Below are 16,640 nucleotides of genomic sequence, written 5' to 3'. Positions count from 1 at the left end.
AAAATTGATGTAAATTAATAGTATTTAGTCTTCAGAGGCTAAGTAACTATGTAAAAAGGAATTAAAATTCAAATATTTAAAATATAATTTTCTTAAAGGGATAGTTCACCCAAAAATGAAATTTCTGTTGTTAATTACTCACCCTCATGCCATTTCAAACCCGTAAGACCTTCGTTCATCTTTGCAACACAAATTAAGATATTTTCGATGACATCCGCCGTGGTACTCCCCTGAACATGAGGTAAAAACTGACACAAAAGGGAAAAAACTGTTTAATAAAGTCTTTTTTTTTTTTCTTTGTGCACAAAAAGTATTCTCGTTGCTTCATAACATTACGGTTGAACCACTGATGTCACATGGATTATTTTAACAATATCTTTACTTCCTTTCTGGATCTTGAATGTGTTAGTTGCATTGCTGTCTATTGAGGTCTATTCTGAAGATGAACGAAGGTCTTACGGGTTTGGAACGACATGAGGGTGAGTAAATAATGACAGTGTTTTCATTTTTTGGTGAACTATTCCTTTAAATGGGTAGTCTACACAAAAATGAACATTGTCAAAATTTTGTTCACCCTTACCCTCTGATTAACATTGTCAGGACAAAACAACTTCTCTTATATCTTCAGTATCTTCTTCTATATTCCACAGACATAAGTCATAAAGGTTTGGAACTACATAATGTGAGTAAATGATGAAAAAATATGTGCCTTTTTGAGTGAAAGATCACTTAAAGGAATCGTTGAAAATTTGCTGAAAATGCACTCACCCTCAAGATGCAGATGAGTTTGTTCATCAGAACAGATTTGGAGAAATGTAGCATTACATTACTTGCTTACCAATGGATCCTGTGCAGTGAATGGGTGCCGTCAGAATGAGAGTCCAAACAGCTGATAAAAACATCACAGTAATCCACACCACTTTAGTCCATCAGTTAATGTCTTGTAAAGTGAAAAGATCTGTGTTTGTTAGAAACAAATTCATCAAGACACACTGAACTTCAAATCGTTGCTTCTGGCTCCAAAATCAGTCCAGTAATGCATTTTCCAGTGGAAAAGTCATCTTTTGTGAATCAGGACAGAAATATGCACATAAATATGCAAATATGCACCATTTACAAGAGGAAACAGTCCAAAGCAGTTAAACAAATATTTGGGTGCATTTTAATGTGAGAAAAAAAAAACAGGTTGTTATGGACTGTTTTACTGGAGGAAGTGTTATTATAGATTATGGCCTCAATGTTACTTTTAAACATCCTAAATGATGGATTTGAAAGGAGCTTTTCACCTCATGAGATGTCAACTTACGGACTAGAGTCATGTGGATTACTTCTGATGTTTTTATCAGTTGTTTGGACTCTCATTCTGACGTCACCCATTCACTGCAATGGATCCATTAGTGAGCAAGTGATACAATGCTACATTTCTCCAAATATGTTCCCATGAACAAACAAACTCATTTACATCTTGAATGGCCTGAGGGTGCATACATTTTCATTTTTGGGTGAAAAAAAAATCCTTTAAATACATGAAACACATTCACAACATAAAATAATTAGATAAAAATTAGTATAAAGTCTAAACCCAAGAAAAAATATGGTAAGAAAATAATACACTGTACTGTTATGTATGGATAAAATTACAACAATAATCTGCTATCACTGATTAGATCAAGAAATATTTACTTATCAGGTACATTAGACTAATTATTGTCTCTGACAGTTCTGATAAATAATAATTCAAATCCTGAATTTGCAAATAATTAGCAAATCCACAAGCATTGCATTTTTCAGCATCAGTTAAATTCATACACATATATTTTATTAAAAAGTCATATGTTCAAGAAAGAAATGAGTGCATATGTACACTGCTGTCTCCCTGACTACTCTTAAGTGAACCGACATTAATGCTGCAGTGATCTGCTAGCAGTGCTTTGCATAGCCCAGTGCCCTTTTAACGATGTGAGGAAGATTCTGCAAATCTACAGCGTTGGTCCTTGGCATTGAGCACAGTGTATTGGTGCATTCCCAAAATGTGAGACTTCGGACATCACGGTTTGCTGGGAGAGCGTGGGGTAAAGGCTCCAGATGCCTCAAGCATGGTCTTCCTGCGTGCCGTCTCTTTAGCAACATTATGGTTCAGCCTTCGCAAGCGCTCCTGTAACCAAGATGGGAAAAGATGAAGAGGAAGACATCAAGCAATACTGTGCACATTCAAAAGTCTCAGTCTCTTACCTGTGCATTCTGGAGTATGTTGTTGACAAGCACCACTCTTCGCCTGGCATTAAGGAGTTTTTTAACATATGGGTCTAAGTCTAGTGCCACCTTCTGGTGTTCGTTGATCCTACACAACTCTGCAGAAGAAATGCTCACATGAGATGACATGAAATATTAATGAATTCTACAGACAGGGGTAGAAGTAATGTGGACGGATTACTAAATACTCACTACTACTGCAAATAGACATACAGTCACCTTTTATATTCTTATATTCGATGCCAAAAAAAAAAGTTATAGCCATAACATGTCATTTTTTTCAGTTTAGGATGACAATACATTATATTTTTCCAGGAAATGTCTTGGCTGTGCTTTCTAAAATTCTCAAAATGTCCGGGTTTTGTCTTTGTTTTCCTTTTGATGTGCTCTTTACATATACATTGTATGCATGTGTATTTGCATTGCTTTGATGTTTTCTGTAGATCCCACCTTTTCGCATGTCATGGTTGGTCGATTATATACAATGCCTGCACAGTCACAACTGTTTTGTGAGATATCACAACTCTATTGCATGTCTACGAAATATATTAACTTATCCAAAACATGTAATCTGTGCCTCAAAACCTAATTTTGAATCAATAACCTTAATTTTATTGCGCATCACACTGACCTTTCAAGAGACAGATTTTAACAGTATGTAAAACTTTACTGGGAATAGGCAATATTGTAGTACACAGAAAAAGAATATGAATAGAACACATTTTGTATTTAGACAGTACAATATTTTTTGTAGACATGTTACATGTAAAGAGAAAATATGCATGTCTGTTTTTACACATTTAAATGTAAATTCATATACAGTGAACACATAATTGCCTCAAAACATGTATACAGTTGAGGTCAAAAGTTTACATACACCTTGCAGAATCTGTAAAATGTTAATTATTTTACCAAAATAAAAGGATCATACAAAATGCATAAGTTATTGTTTATTTAGTACTGACCTGAATAAGACACTTCACATAAAAGATGTTTACATATAGTCCACAAGAGAAAATAGTTGAATTTATAAAAATGACCCTGTTCAAAAGTTTACATACACTTGATTCTTAATACTGTGTTGTTATCTGAATGATCCACAGCAGTGTTTTTTTGTTTAGTGATAGTTGTTCATGAGTCCCTTGTTTGTCCGGAACAGTTAAACTGCCTGCTGTTCTTCAGAAAAATCCTTTAGGTCCCACAAATTCTTTGGTTTTTCAGTATTTTTGTGTATTTGAACCCTTTCCAGCAATGACTGAATGATTTTGAGATCCATCTTTTCACACTGAGGACAACTGAGAGACTCATATGCAACTATTACAAAAGGTTCAAAATCTCACTGATGCTTCAGAAGGAAAAATGAAAAAAGATGCATTAAGAGCCGGGGGTGAAGACTTTTGAACAGAATGAAGATGTGCAAAAAAAAATATATATATTTTGCGTAAATATCATATTTTTTTTCCATTTAATATTGCCCTTCAGAAGATACTTATATGTTTCCCAGAAGACAAAATAAGTTACATTTACCCTGATCTTCAAATTCTAAAAGTTTTCACCCCCGGCTCTTAATGAATCGTTTTTCCTTCTGAAACATCAGTGAGTTTTTGAACCTTCTGTAATAGTTGCATATGAGTCCCTCAGTTGTCCTCAGTGTGAAAAGATGGATAAAATCATACAGTCATTGTTGGAAAGGGCTCAAATACACAAAAATGCTAAAAAAAAAAATAAATAAAAAAAAAGAATTTGTGGGACCTGAAGGATTTTTCTGAAGAACAGCGGACAGTTTAACTGTTCAGGACAAATAAAAACACAGTATTAAGAATCATGTATGTAAAATGTCAACTTTTGAACTGGGTCATTTTTATAAATTCAGCACTTTATATTTTCCCTCTTATTTTGGTAAAAAAAAAAACATTTAGCAGATTCTGCAACATGTATGTAAACTTTTTACCTCAACTGTGTGTATGTATATGCTTCCACACTTGTTTGATTAGTATAATTGCAATTCCTATTTTATTTTTTTACTATGGCATGTCATTTGTTAATTTAGTAAACAAATATTTCATGTCACAGATATTTACCGAAATAAACGTATGTCTGTCAGATTTTTACAATTAAATGAATATTTTTGCAAGTGATGGCTCATACAAAGAACACAGCTGTTTTGAGAAAAAGAAATCTCATTCAAGAATTCAAGCCACTGAGAAAAAAAAAAAGTGTAAATGCATAATAATCAGGTCAGATCAACTTACCAGATGCCAAATTATCAATGTGTTCTCTAAGTTCCACTTGGCTTTCTCTGTGAATATAAATGCACAGTATATAAACATTATAGCTGTCAATATTTATGCACGCGTTAGAATCTATGACTATAATAAGCATAAATGATCTCAGAAAGGGAAAAAAAATTAGATGAAGTGTCATTGTTTTGCTTGATACAGCATCTCTGAGTCACAAGACCTGTCATGTTGACAGCCATTAGCATGTTAGCAAACAAAACTGCTCGTTTTGAATTAAACAATTCTCAAGTTTAAAAAAACACGTACGTCTCCCAAAACACACTACCTGACTGAGTGCACATGTAGGTCAAGCTGCTGTACAGCGGGTCTCAGGAGGTCCAGCAAACCCTCAGCGAGAGCATCTTTCCCTGATGGGGTTTCCACTACTGCTAACGCTGCCATCTTTACTGAGCTTTGATTTGACAACGCTAGTCACTGCGCCTTTACACATATGTTTCAACACAGATCTGTCTGCAACAAGAGCTGTGAGATGACTTGTAAATCAGCGAATCTCTAAATTTGCGTACATTCTTGCGTCACACATATGGCTGTGTTCAAATACAATAGTAATACTAGCGCACTGCTTACATAGGACGCTGTATTGTATGTGAAACTAGCACAGTATGTAATGATTATTAAATTTCAAGCAGTGAAAAGTACTGACAGACATTTTTGAGGGGAAAAACTGTCAACATTAAAAACAGAAACTAGAAACTAAATATTTTCAATAATTATAATAATTATAATATAACATTTTCACATTATAGATGTGGGGTTTATACATGTAAATGTATACAGTGGCTGTCTCTTAATTTAAATAAACAAATAAAATCACATATTTGGGTGTCCGTGGCATTTTACCTTTTTAATAAGAAATAACATGATTAGCATGTTACTAGCATGTTGTTAGCATGTTTCCAGTATGATTAGCATGTTACTAGCATGTTGCTAACATGTTTTTAACATGATTAGCATGTTACTAGCATGTTGCTAGCATGATTAGCATTAAACTAGCTCGTTGTTAGCATGTTTCTAACATGATTAGCATGCTGCTAACATGATTAGCAAGTTACTAGTGTGTTTCCAGTATGATTAGCATGTTACTAGTATGTTGTTAGCATGTTTCCAGTATGATTAGCATGTTACTAGCATGTTGCTAGCATGATTAACAAGTTACTAGCATGTTGCTAACATGTTTCTAACATGATTAGCATGTTACTAGCATGTTGCTAGCATGATTAGCATTAAACTAGCTCGTTGTTAACATGTTTCTAACATGATTAGCATGCTGCTAGCATGATTAACAAGTTACTAGTGTGTTGCTAGCATGATTAGCATGTTACTAGCATGTTGTTAGCATGTTTCCAGTATGATTAGCATGTTACTAGCATGTTGCTAACATGATTAACAAGTTACTAGCATGTTGCTAACATGTTTCTAACATGATTAGCATGTTACTAGCATGTTGCTAGCATGATTAGCAGTAAACTAGCTCGTTGTTACCATGTTTCTAACATGATTAGCATGCTGCTAGCATGATTAACAAGTTACTAGTGCGTTGCTAGCATGATTAGCATGTTACTAGCATGTTGCTAGCATGATTAACAAGTTACCAGCATGTTGCTAACATGTTTCTAACGTGATTAACATGTTACTAGCATGTTGCTAGCATGATTAGCATTAAACTAGCTCGTTGTTAGCATGTTTCTAACATGATTAGCATGCTGCTAGCATGATGAGCAAGTTACTACTGTGTTGCTAGCATGATTAACAAGTTACTAGTATGTTGCTTGCATGTTTCAAACATGATTAGCATGTTGCTAACACGATTAGCATGTTGCTAGCATGATTTAGATAGCTAGAAATATTAGAAATATTAGAGTGGAAGCTTAAATGAGTCTAAATGGATTAGAAATAGTACACAGAAGGGAAGCTTGATTGAGTCTCAAGGGATTCTGGGAGTTTAGATTTGAATTTTGTCAGTTGGAGTTTGAATAGTGTTGCTCATTTGAACAGTCCGTCAATGTAAGTCTATGGGATTTTTGGTGGTTTTGACAGTCTGGTTTATGAAAACTGTGAGCCGGATCAGTTAGAAAAGATAGAGCACACCGAGTCAGACCAGTCTGAAGGTCTGGGCCGAGTTTGGTGGTTCTAGCTTGAAAGCTCTAAGAGGAAGTAGATACCGAAATTTGGCTCAGAAGAAGAAGAATAATAATATTCTTAAATAGTAGATCAGTAAGTTGGCTTTCTCAAGCCAAACTTAATTATACGTTTTATACAGAGTTATGACCTGACATGAATTGAGCTATTTATGTATATGGTAATGGCTAAAATATAATTTAAACAACTTTGACGCAAAAACACAAAACAAAACTAGTACTAGTGTGGTAGTACGCTATTTGGCACACGGCCTTTCAAGCTTAAATCTCGCGATATCTGACGCAGTAAGTAGTGCTCCATTTTCCTAGCTCGCGCAGTTGTTAGCACCATTTTGTGATGAATGAGGGGAGGGGAGGCAGATAGAGTTGCGGATTAGTAGTAGATTGGTGTTAAATAGCCTGTTTTGTGGGATATAGTTTTGTTTTTAAGTTTTTAAATATATTTAGAAGAGGGGCGGTAGTCGTACAATTTTCGGGCTTGAAGTAGAGAAGTTTGGAGTGTGATTTTGTCGAGTCAGTCAGCTGCTCCAGCGACGCGCTAAGCTACACAGCTAACACATCTGCCCTCAATCAACTAGTCTTTCAGAGAAAAGGTGAGAATTTAATATATCTTACACTTTAGTGCATATACTTAGAGTGGTTCATATGTAAATACGAACGAGTTTCGTGTGAGTTACGTTGATAGTGAAGTACAAGGCTGTTGAGTAGTCACACACTGTTAGTCATACATAAATACGTTTTGTTAAACCGGTAAATCTTGTTGTTTTGCTATTATGTTGACGCCTGGTATGAATAACAAAATGTTCCGAAACCTACTGAGCTGCTGAACAACATTTTTGGCCATCATAAGCACTGTTATGGCTACCATACTCCAAACTTGGAAAAAAAAAAAAAAAAAAAAAGCTTAGTCAGGGGTTTCAAACAGGCACTGTTTAGGGAGTCTTGGGGAAAACTAGGAGAAAAGCTGATAAAAGGGAGAAAATAATCCAAATGAATTTTAAGTAAATCAAATCTATGTTTAAAGAAATTAAAATGAATGTACAAGATAAAACAAATAAACAAGGTGTGCAAGGAAATTTTAAGGAGTCTGTAGAAAAGTTTGGAGAAAACTTTAAAAAATAAAAAATAAAACACAATAAAAATAAGATTTAAATAAAAAATGGGGACCACTCCCTTTCAGATTTCTAAGGTTTTTTTTTCTAGGGAGTATGTGAAAACTTTTAGGGAAAACTGTGTATTTAAATAAATAAAAATCTATAAAACAAATTAAATTAAATAAATGTAAAAGATTAAAATAAATAAATTCAGGGGAGTTCTAGGAATCTGTGGAAAAGTTTAGAGAAAAAAAATGTAGAAGACAATAAAAATAAGGTTTAAGTTAAAAAAAAAAACATATATAAAAAATGTAAATAAATAACAGGGTTAAATAGATAATGGCCAAGCCTTTGCAGAATTCTGTATTTTATTTTCTAGGGAGTATGTGGAAAAAGTATAGAGAAAACTGTAAAAATAAAAATATAGGAGAAAAAAAAACTAGGTTTAAATAAACCAAATTAAAATAAATAAAAAGATCAAATAAATGGGGACCACTCCCATGCAGATTTGTAAGGTTTATGTTAATGTAGAAAACAATAAAAACAAAATATCTATTTAAAAATATATATATATATATATAAAAAAAACTAAAATAAATAAAAAGATTAAATAAATGGAGACCACTCCCTTGTGGATTTCTGGGGTTTATTTTATAGGGAATATATGGAAAAAGTTTTGAGAACTATTTTTAAAAAATGTAGAAAATAATAATAATAAAAAAATATATATATTTTTAAATAAATAAGATTAAATAGGTGGGGACAACTCCCTTGCAGATAATCAAAATATAATTCAAATAAATTAAAAAGTAAATTATAATAATAAAAAAAAAAAAAAGAGATTCTATTGAGAGATTAACTAAAGTAAATAAATCTTTACAGTACTCGAAGAAAAAACAAAAGTAGGGAAAACATGTCACCTTAATTTAGAAAAACATTTGTGTTGTATTTTAGACTGTTGTTTTTATTATTATTTTATTTTGTTTTATTTTTTTCTTCACAGTATAAACCTTATACAGTAAACTATGTAGTTGCCTTCTAAAATTTAGAATGACGGTCCCTTGCATTAAGAATGATCTTATTTGGGGGTCTGTAGCGTCTAAAAGATTGAAAACACTGTTATCGGTAGTCAGCTCACAAGATTTTAAAATCCAGCCAGTGTATTACTTTTTCACCGTAATCAAATTCTATCAGATCCATTGACTTCCTTGTTTCTGTCTGTGACACTTTCACTTTTGTTTCATGCAAGAAAGAAACCTAACATCTGTAATCTGCTGTTGCTCCCTTACAGGAGAGATCCCTGCAAGTCTGAAGAAACATGAGCGCCCCTTCTTCTCAAAAAGTCGTGCTGAAAAGCACCACCAAGGTGTCCCTGAATGAGCGGTGAGGCGCTACGCATCCTGACAGCATTATCTCAAGGCCAGGGGGAAAAGCATACAGAGATAACTAAGGCATCACGCCTCAAGACACGTGTACTATGGAGGTCATTGAGGGGGAGACATCAGACCTGACATGGACGCTAGACTGCCTGCACGGTGTGCGCCGCTCACCCAACATGACGGCGATTACATGAGTCAATATTAAAGATCTAAAGGCGTGCCGTGTTTGGCGACGTGTCTCTTGCGTAAGCGGCGCAAACCCGGAGGTGAGAGGGTAATGGTGAGGTAAGCCGACTGCACTTGAGTTCACTGCAGAAGAGCATCCTCAGCCATGGGAATGAGTTGATAATGCAAGATGGTGTGTGTGCGCCATCTATAGTTCTTGCCCTCTCTCATGCAAAAACACACACTCTCTCTCTCTCAGATGAGTTTTTCTGCTCCTTCTCTGCGTTTCTCAGTTTCTCTCTGAATAAGGTGCTCAGTCCGTACCTAGACGTGACCTGTTGACCCCCAACCCCCTTCCCTTGTTCTCATCAGAAGCGTCTTACAAAACGGCGTAACCAGGTCACGGTCTTGGTTGTAAGTGGCTGGGTTGCCAGACACCCCTCTAGCCCTGGGCCGACGCACCATGTGGCGTCTCTGACTGATGACATCAGTCGGTTGATGTCGGCCTGTAAGTGGCAATCACTGTGAAGTCTCTTTTCTCTCTCTGTCTTCTGTCTTGTCGCTGAAACCACATCATAGGCGTTCAGTTTAAGCCGAATGTGTTGGGGTGTCTCCACATGTAATCGAGAGAGAGAGTAAATGAAAGCAGGTGTGGTCTAAAAAGGGCATTCTCTAGATTGCTACAGGAGCCGCTGTAGCTGCGTCCATGCTGTGTGAAATGATTTGATTTGGAACCCTCCTTTCCTCGTATCCCCCTTTCCCTCCTCTTTCTCTCTCTCTCTCTACCCTCCTTCTTCTGTTGTGTCCCACAAGCTTCACAAACATGCTGAAGAACAAGCAGCCGACAGTGAGTAGCATCCGGGCGACCATGCAGCAGCAGCACATGGCCAGTGCGAGGAACCGCCGGCTCGCTCAGCAGATGGAGAACAGGCCCTCTGTGCAGGCTGCCCTGCAGCACAAACAGGTGAGAGAGGAAATTACATGCACAGAGACAACCTAAAATTAAAGAGCTAGTTCACCCAAAAATGAAAATTCCGTCAATTACAACAAAATAATAACAAAGATGATAAATTTATTCAACAGTTCTTTTCCTCTGCGTCAGCTTGGCACCATTTTGGGGAGTATTGCAGAGTAAGCGGTGCATGCGCACGCTTTCCTCTAAACGTAAACAAAGCGTGGCACACCATGTTCTATGTCAGCAGCATGCATTGTTTGAATGCAAGGAAGTGCACGCTTGCGCCATCAAAATGGTGTTTGGTGATGCAGAGGAGAAGAATTGTTGAATGAAGTCGTTATTTTAGTTTTCTTTGCGCACAAAATGTATTCTCGTAAGTTCATAAAATTACAGCGGAACCACTGATGGTCTATTTTGTCTTTGTTCTTGGTACCTTTCTGGGCCTTGCATGTGGTAGTACCCTTACTGTCTATGGAGGGTCAGATAGCTCTTGGATTTTAGGTCTTACAGGTCTGGAATGACATGAGAATGAGTAATTATTGACAATTTTAATTTTTGGATGGACTAAGCCTTTAAGGTCAAATAGGTGAAGTTGCAAATCAGCTGACGGATGCGTCTTGGTGCGTGGTTATAAAATGCTGAATTTACAGCAAGAAAAAGATATTGAGTATGGACACTACTGTTTATTTATTTATTTTGTATTTTAAGAATGCATTCATTTTATTTTTAATATTTTTACTTGTCAAGAGTGAATTAAATTGATCAAAAGTGACCGTCAAAACAATTATAAATGTAACATTTTATTTTAAATAAAAGCTGTACTTTTGAATTTTACATGGATCAAAAAAAAAAACTATAAAAAGAGTAACAGTGTTTCTTGAGCAGCAAATCAGCATATTAGAATGATTTTTGAAGGATCATGTGACAATGAAGACTGGAGTAAAGATGCTGAAAATTCAGCTTTGATCACAGGAATAAATTACTAGGGCTGCTAAGCGATTTAATTGCATTCAAAATAAAACTTTAGGTTGACATACTATGTGTGTGAACTGTGTATATTTATTGTATAAATACACGTGTGTGTGTGTATATATGTGTGTATATATATATATATATATATATATATATACACACACACACACAATAAATATACACAGTACACACATAGTAAGCAAACTTTTATTTTGAATGTAGTTCATTGTTTTTCAGCCCTATAAATTACATTTTACAATCTTCAATTTGAAAACGTATAAAATATAATATTTCACAAAATTATTGAAATTACTGTATTTTTGATCAAATAAATGCAGCCTTGGTGGCTACAAGAGATTAAAAAAAAAAACATTGTTAGCCCAAAATTGGAATGGCAGTGTACGAATAAAGTACATCATTAATTAAATTGGCCCTTTTTTACTTTCATAGCGCACTGTTAAGAAATATTCTATATGTCTAAAAAGAAAAAAGTGCTTTTTAAAATCATGCTGTGTATGAAACGGTTTTACTTTTCAGTCGATGTCTTGAGTCTGCACAGGCTATTGATTCATGTTATCCAATTGTCTAGGAGTTATTTTAGGATAATGCTATGGGTGCAGCCATTCTAAACATTTGCAAATAGTTTACATGATGATTTAATATTTAACGAAGTTGTAAACTTTATGACAATGATAGTATGACTTTAAAATATGAAGCCACGAAACCACAGACGTGCAGTCCAGATATGGTTTTATTCTGGTATGAAACATACACTTTTACGATGGGTAAAACAAAGTTGTTGTTGTTGTTGGTTGTTTGTTTTTCCATGTTTTTTTGTATTTTGTAGTACATTACAATTTAAGAATGTTATTTCATGCTGACTTTAAGTTAGGCGTACCACATTTAATTACATTTGAAGTCAGCCCAGAGAAACAATCCTTCATATAATCCATCTGTAGAGCCTGAAGCAGCGACTTGGGAAGAGCAACATCCAGGCCAGACTGGGTCGGCCCATCGGCTCGCTGATGCCGGGCGGTGGCAGAGGACGAGGTTTTCCCGGAGGATTGCGTGGAGCTGGACGAGGACTGCGGGGAAGAGCGAGAGGCGGTGCCATGAGAGGAGCACTCTCTCTTAGAGGTGACTTATCTTTCCCGGATTTACTTTTTCAGTTATTAAAAAGCTGTGTACCCTCTATTTATACACACACAGAGCCACGAAATTATGTGCTGCTGTGGTTTTAAATCTGAAGAAGAGATAATTACATGTATTTCAGTATAAAACAAGTTCCTCCTTTGCTGAAAGTGTAGTGTCGGCTCCTTAACATTTCAAAAGAAGTCAGTGCTTCATGTGTAGGTGTCAATCACTGCAGTACAGCTGATGCATTAGTGTTCTTCAGAAGTTTCACACCTACCCTCTGAAATTCACAATGTGCTGATTGGTCAAAGCTGTCGTTTTATGACTGTTAGGAGACCCCTGGTGTGTTACCAGACTTGTAGTTCCTGCACCTGTTGTGCAGCCTCTGGGTGATAACAGAAAAAGACAGCTGACGCCTGCCCTACAATTCCTTCAAGGAGTGAATGAAATTGTGATCATTTAATCAGCTTCATGTTGTTTTAAATCTGTTTGACTTACAGAATAAAACTTTCCTGATCATTTACTCCCCTCACATCATGTCATCCAAGATGTTTAGATGTTAAAAAAAATATATATATATAAATATATATAAATATAAATATATTTATATTTATATATATTTATATATTTCCCCCCCCCAATAAAATGACCGATCGTTTCACTAGATAAGACTCTGCTGCACTGAAACATTTTGAACCCCTTGATCCCTATTGAAGTCCACTATGGCCACATGCACACTGCAGCTAAATTCAGTTGGTATCCTTTTACTCCTTAATCACGTTCTGTACACACAATTCACTAAAATACGGGAGTGACAACCACATTAACTCCTGAAAAATACAGGTAGTGACAACTGCATTTACAGAAATTCTGTGCAGTGTGTATGGAAAGAAGTCTTGGCCATAGCTCCTTTTGACAAGGGGCTAGTTGCTTGTGTGGTAAAGGGTCAGTGTTGCTAGATCTTCATAGAAAAAAAAAAAACAACAGACAAGGACAAAAAACACTTGGGCCCAGTTTCATAGACAGGTCTTGGTCTAAGCCAGGATTAGGCCATAGTTCAATTAGAACAGTTAATTTTTATATACATGCTTTAGAGAAAAACATTTCTGGTGTGCAAGATGCAAGTTTCTTTCAGTTGAAACAGCTCTGACTTGCATTTTAGTCTAGGATTAGGCTTGAGCCTTGTTTGTGAAACCGGGGGGTTTAACACCCAAATGCTTTGTTTTATAACACTTAAAAATCTGTGAAAAATATCTCATATCCACAACAGACCACTTTATTAAATATGAGGACATGGCAACATATTGAAACTATTGTTTTTGTCTATTAGGTGCAGGTCAGATGAGAGGTAGAGGTGGTCCTGGGCGTATCGGTCTCCGTCGAGGCATGCGTCAGCGCGGAGGACCCGCAGGACGAGGTGCTCTGGGTGGCCGAGGAGCAGCACGTGGAGCACCTGGAGGAAGAGGTGATTTTTGCACCATATGTCTTCTCTAATAAAGTGTGCAGTGACCTGAGGGCAGGGCAACCTGTCACTCGCATGTGATCAAAGCATCCAGTCCATTCCAACTTTAACATTTTAAGAAAAAGTTAAATATAAACTTTTGCCAGTTAGTGTTTGCTGTTTTGTTCTTGCATGCTTAAATATTTGTCCTATTATTAGCTGTTTCCATCACCCAGATTTTTATGCGCATTAAGTATTGCTTCAGAAATGATTAATGGAAATGCCAAATTTAGAAAAGGTTTTATGCTCACTTGAGGTTTTTTTTTTTTTTTTTTTTTACTTAAAGGAGTTAATGTGAATAATGGGTGATGCATTTGCCAAATAAATTCTTTCATGCACATCAAAAAAAGTCATGTGACTTTGCATTATGGGATGGCATAACCTGACTAACCAGCGGGCGAGTCTGAAATGTTATGGTCATTCTTAAATGTCTGAGCAAAGTGTCATCAGGTATTTCTGTATAATTGCCTCCCAGAATGGGAGAATTGCCTCATTTTTTGCGTTTCATCTGCTCGCTCTGAGGTGCAAGTAATTTATTATTTTTAGTGGCTTCTCCTATTTTTTTTAGTGGTCCTTGGTGCAAGTTTATCAGGAAGTGACCATTTTGTTCTCGTTGGATGGAAACTGCTTATTCGCAGATGTTTTGTGCAATTTATCCTTTTGCACTTAAAGGAGAAGTCCACTTTCAGAACAACAATTCACAAATAATTTACTCACCCCCTTGTTATCCAAGATGTTCATGTCTTTCTGTCTTCAGTTGTGAAGAAATTATGTTTTTTGAGGAAAGCGTTTCAGGATTTCAGGGTCAAAGACTAAGAAAGTGCAAGTAAGTTTGTAAACTCTGTTTACAAACAGAAAGGTACAACAATGTCCTCCTCTCAAGTTGTAGGAGAAAATAAGATGGAGTTTTTCGCCATACTCAGTACACAGACGATGAACTTACACGATTTGTAGTAGTGATGGGAAGTTCGGATCATTTTACAGACTCGGACCTTTGAGTCTCGTTCAGCAAAATAAACTAATCTTTTTTTTTTTTTTTTTTTTTTTTTTTTTTTTTTTTTTTGAGTCATTTTGTTCATTTTAGCAAAATATAATTCAAATGTTGCATGTTACTTCCCTAACACATCTACTGCTTACACAAACGTCGGTCACACTACAAACAAGACAAAACTATAATGCTATAAGGAACAAAAGATTAATTTGTTTACCTGGGTCTTTAGTCCATGATTAGCTCACCTCACCTCTTACCTGACAAGTTTTTGGGTTTGAGTCGTTCAATCATCACGTGACAGCCCCATTAGATGAACGAATGACTCGAAAAACCCGAAGACTCGAAACAGGTGAACTAATTCCAGTACAGAACCTAATAGGATGTTGCGCATACATGACTGAACGAATCACTACCTGAGACGACTATTAAAGAATCGTTCAAGAACGACCCATCACTAATTCGTAGCATTGTGGACGCGCATCCCAGAGCCTGTGCTACACAAGCTTTGGTGCTTAAAAAGAATACAAATTTTTATTTTTGGGAAAAAAAAAAAAAAAAATGACATTGTTTCGCTATATAAGACCCTGCTTCCTCGGCTGGGATCGTTTAGCCCTTTGAAGCTGCATTTAAATTACATTTTGGAAATTCAAAATCGGATGAAGTCCATTATATGGATAAAAATCCTGAAATGTTTTCCTCAAAAACCATAATTTCTTTACGACTGAAGACAGAAAGACATGAACATCTTTGATGACAAGGGGTGATTAAATTATTTGTAAATTGTTGTTCTGGAAGTGGACTTCACCTTCAAGTTAAATTCGCAACTTTAGATGGAAACCCTGCTAATGTCAACATTAATGAAAGTGATTCTCTGTCTTAGGCCGTGGGGGTCTGAGAGGTCGTGGAGGCTTTGCAGGAAGGGGTCGTGGACGCGGCAGAGGCCGAGGAGCAGGTCGTCCCGCCGTCACACGTGAGCAGTTGGACAACCAGCTCGATGCTTATATGTCCAAGACCAAGGGACATCTGGATGCAGAGCTGGATGCGTATATGGCCCAGGCGGATCCTGAGAGCATGGAGTAACCACTGAGTTGAGAGAATGAGAACAGCTCCCCAAAGATCTGCAGATAATAGACTGATTGTTTGACAAGATACACATCCAGTACAATTAAAGCTGTTGCTCTTGGACACTCCCTGACAAGACATTTTAAACTTGAAGGTTGTACAAAGTTATGTATCCATCCCCAGTATCTTCAACGATTTGAGTCGCCACTCGTGTTTTCTAAACTGAACTCTGTCCATCATAAAAGCCTATCACAATTAACACAAGTCCTCTTAGCAAACTTTTGGCTGTAAAGTGAAGGAAAAAAAACATGTTTTACATTGAAATATAATAATGGAGATTGTGTTTTTGTTTTTTTGGCTGAAATTCTGAAAATGACCCCATGTTTGAGGAGCTGTGAACTTGAACCAAGAACATTTGATCATCTGGTGTTAAAATGTGGTTTATATAGATGAACAGATGTTAATTACCGTAATGTTCTACAAATGAAACGTACCTTTTATTATTGTATTTTTATTATGTTTTAAAGTAGAACTTTTATTCAGTATACGCAAACTTGACATGTCTTTTTTGTGTCACAAAAGATGTTTTAAAAGTATATTGTAACCCACAAACTTTTTCTTTCTTTGTTTTTTTTTTTTTTTTTCTCTTTTGGCTTTAAATAAATCTTGGCCATAAGACGCATGTGCTTCCATTAA

General features: G+C 36.0%; 2 protein-coding genes across 2 annotated transcripts; one reads left to right on the top strand and one right to left on the bottom strand.

The window, feature by feature from the left end:
- Positions 1–1,062: 1,062 nt before the first annotated feature.
- On the bottom strand, positions 1,063–5,004 carry snapin (SNAP associated protein). The gene is made up of 4 exons (XM_051137530.1): positions 4,819–5,004; positions 4,506–4,552; positions 2,233–2,351; positions 1,063–2,155 (listed from the first exon to the last, which is right to left on the bottom strand). The coding sequence occupies exons 1-4, from the start codon at positions 4,932–4,934 to the stop codon at positions 2,048–2,050; spliced, it is 390 nt and encodes a 129-aa protein (XP_050993487.1). The 5' UTR covers positions 4,935–5,004; the 3' UTR covers positions 1,063–2,047.
- A 1,990-nt stretch (positions 5,005–6,994) lies between these two features.
- Positions 6,995–16,561, top strand: chtopa (chromatin target of PRMT1a). Its single transcript, XM_051136935.1, has 6 exons — positions 6,995–7,284; positions 9,077–9,168; positions 10,143–10,293; positions 12,216–12,393; positions 13,721–13,855; positions 15,763–16,561. The coding sequence occupies exons 2-6, from the start codon at positions 9,104–9,106 to the stop codon at positions 15,960–15,962; spliced, it is 729 nt and encodes a 242-aa protein (XP_050992892.1). The 5' UTR covers positions 6,995–7,284; positions 9,077–9,103; the 3' UTR covers positions 15,963–16,561.
- The last annotated feature ends 79 nt before the right edge of the window (positions 16,562–16,640 follow it).

The sequence above is a fragment of the Labeo rohita genome, chromosome 19 (assembly GCF_022985175.1).
Source record: "Labeo rohita strain BAU-BD-2019 chromosome 19, IGBB_LRoh.1.0, whole genome shotgun sequence".
NCBI lineage: Eukaryota > Metazoa > Chordata > Actinopteri > Cypriniformes > Cyprinidae > Labeo > Labeo rohita.
This window is presented reverse-complemented; position numbering and strand designations above follow the sequence as displayed.

Coding starts and splice junctions, on each gene's coding strand:
- snapin (XM_051137530.1), bottom strand. CDS start 4,934: ATGGCAGCGTTAGCAGTAGTGGAAACCCCATCAGGGAAAGATGCTCTC. Junction 4,553..4,818: donor CTACATGTGCACTCAGTCAG/GTAGTGTGTTTT, acceptor TTATATTCACAG/AGAAAGCCAAGTGGAACTTA. Junction 2,156..2,232: donor ACATACTCCAGAATGCACAG/GTAAGAGACTGA, acceptor TCTTGGTTACAG/GAGCGCTTGCGAAGGCTGAA.
- chtopa (XM_051136935.1), top strand. CDS start 9,104: ATGAGCGCCCCTTCTTCTCAAAAAGTCGTGCTGAAAAGCACCACCAAG. Junction 12,394..13,720: donor AGGAGCACTCTCTCTTAGAG/GTGACTTATCTT, acceptor TTTGTCTATTAG/GTGCAGGTCAGATGAGAGGT. Junction 13,856..15,762: donor TGGAGCACCTGGAGGAAGAG/GTGATTTTTGCA, acceptor TCTCTGTCTTAG/GCCGTGGGGGTCTGAGAGGT.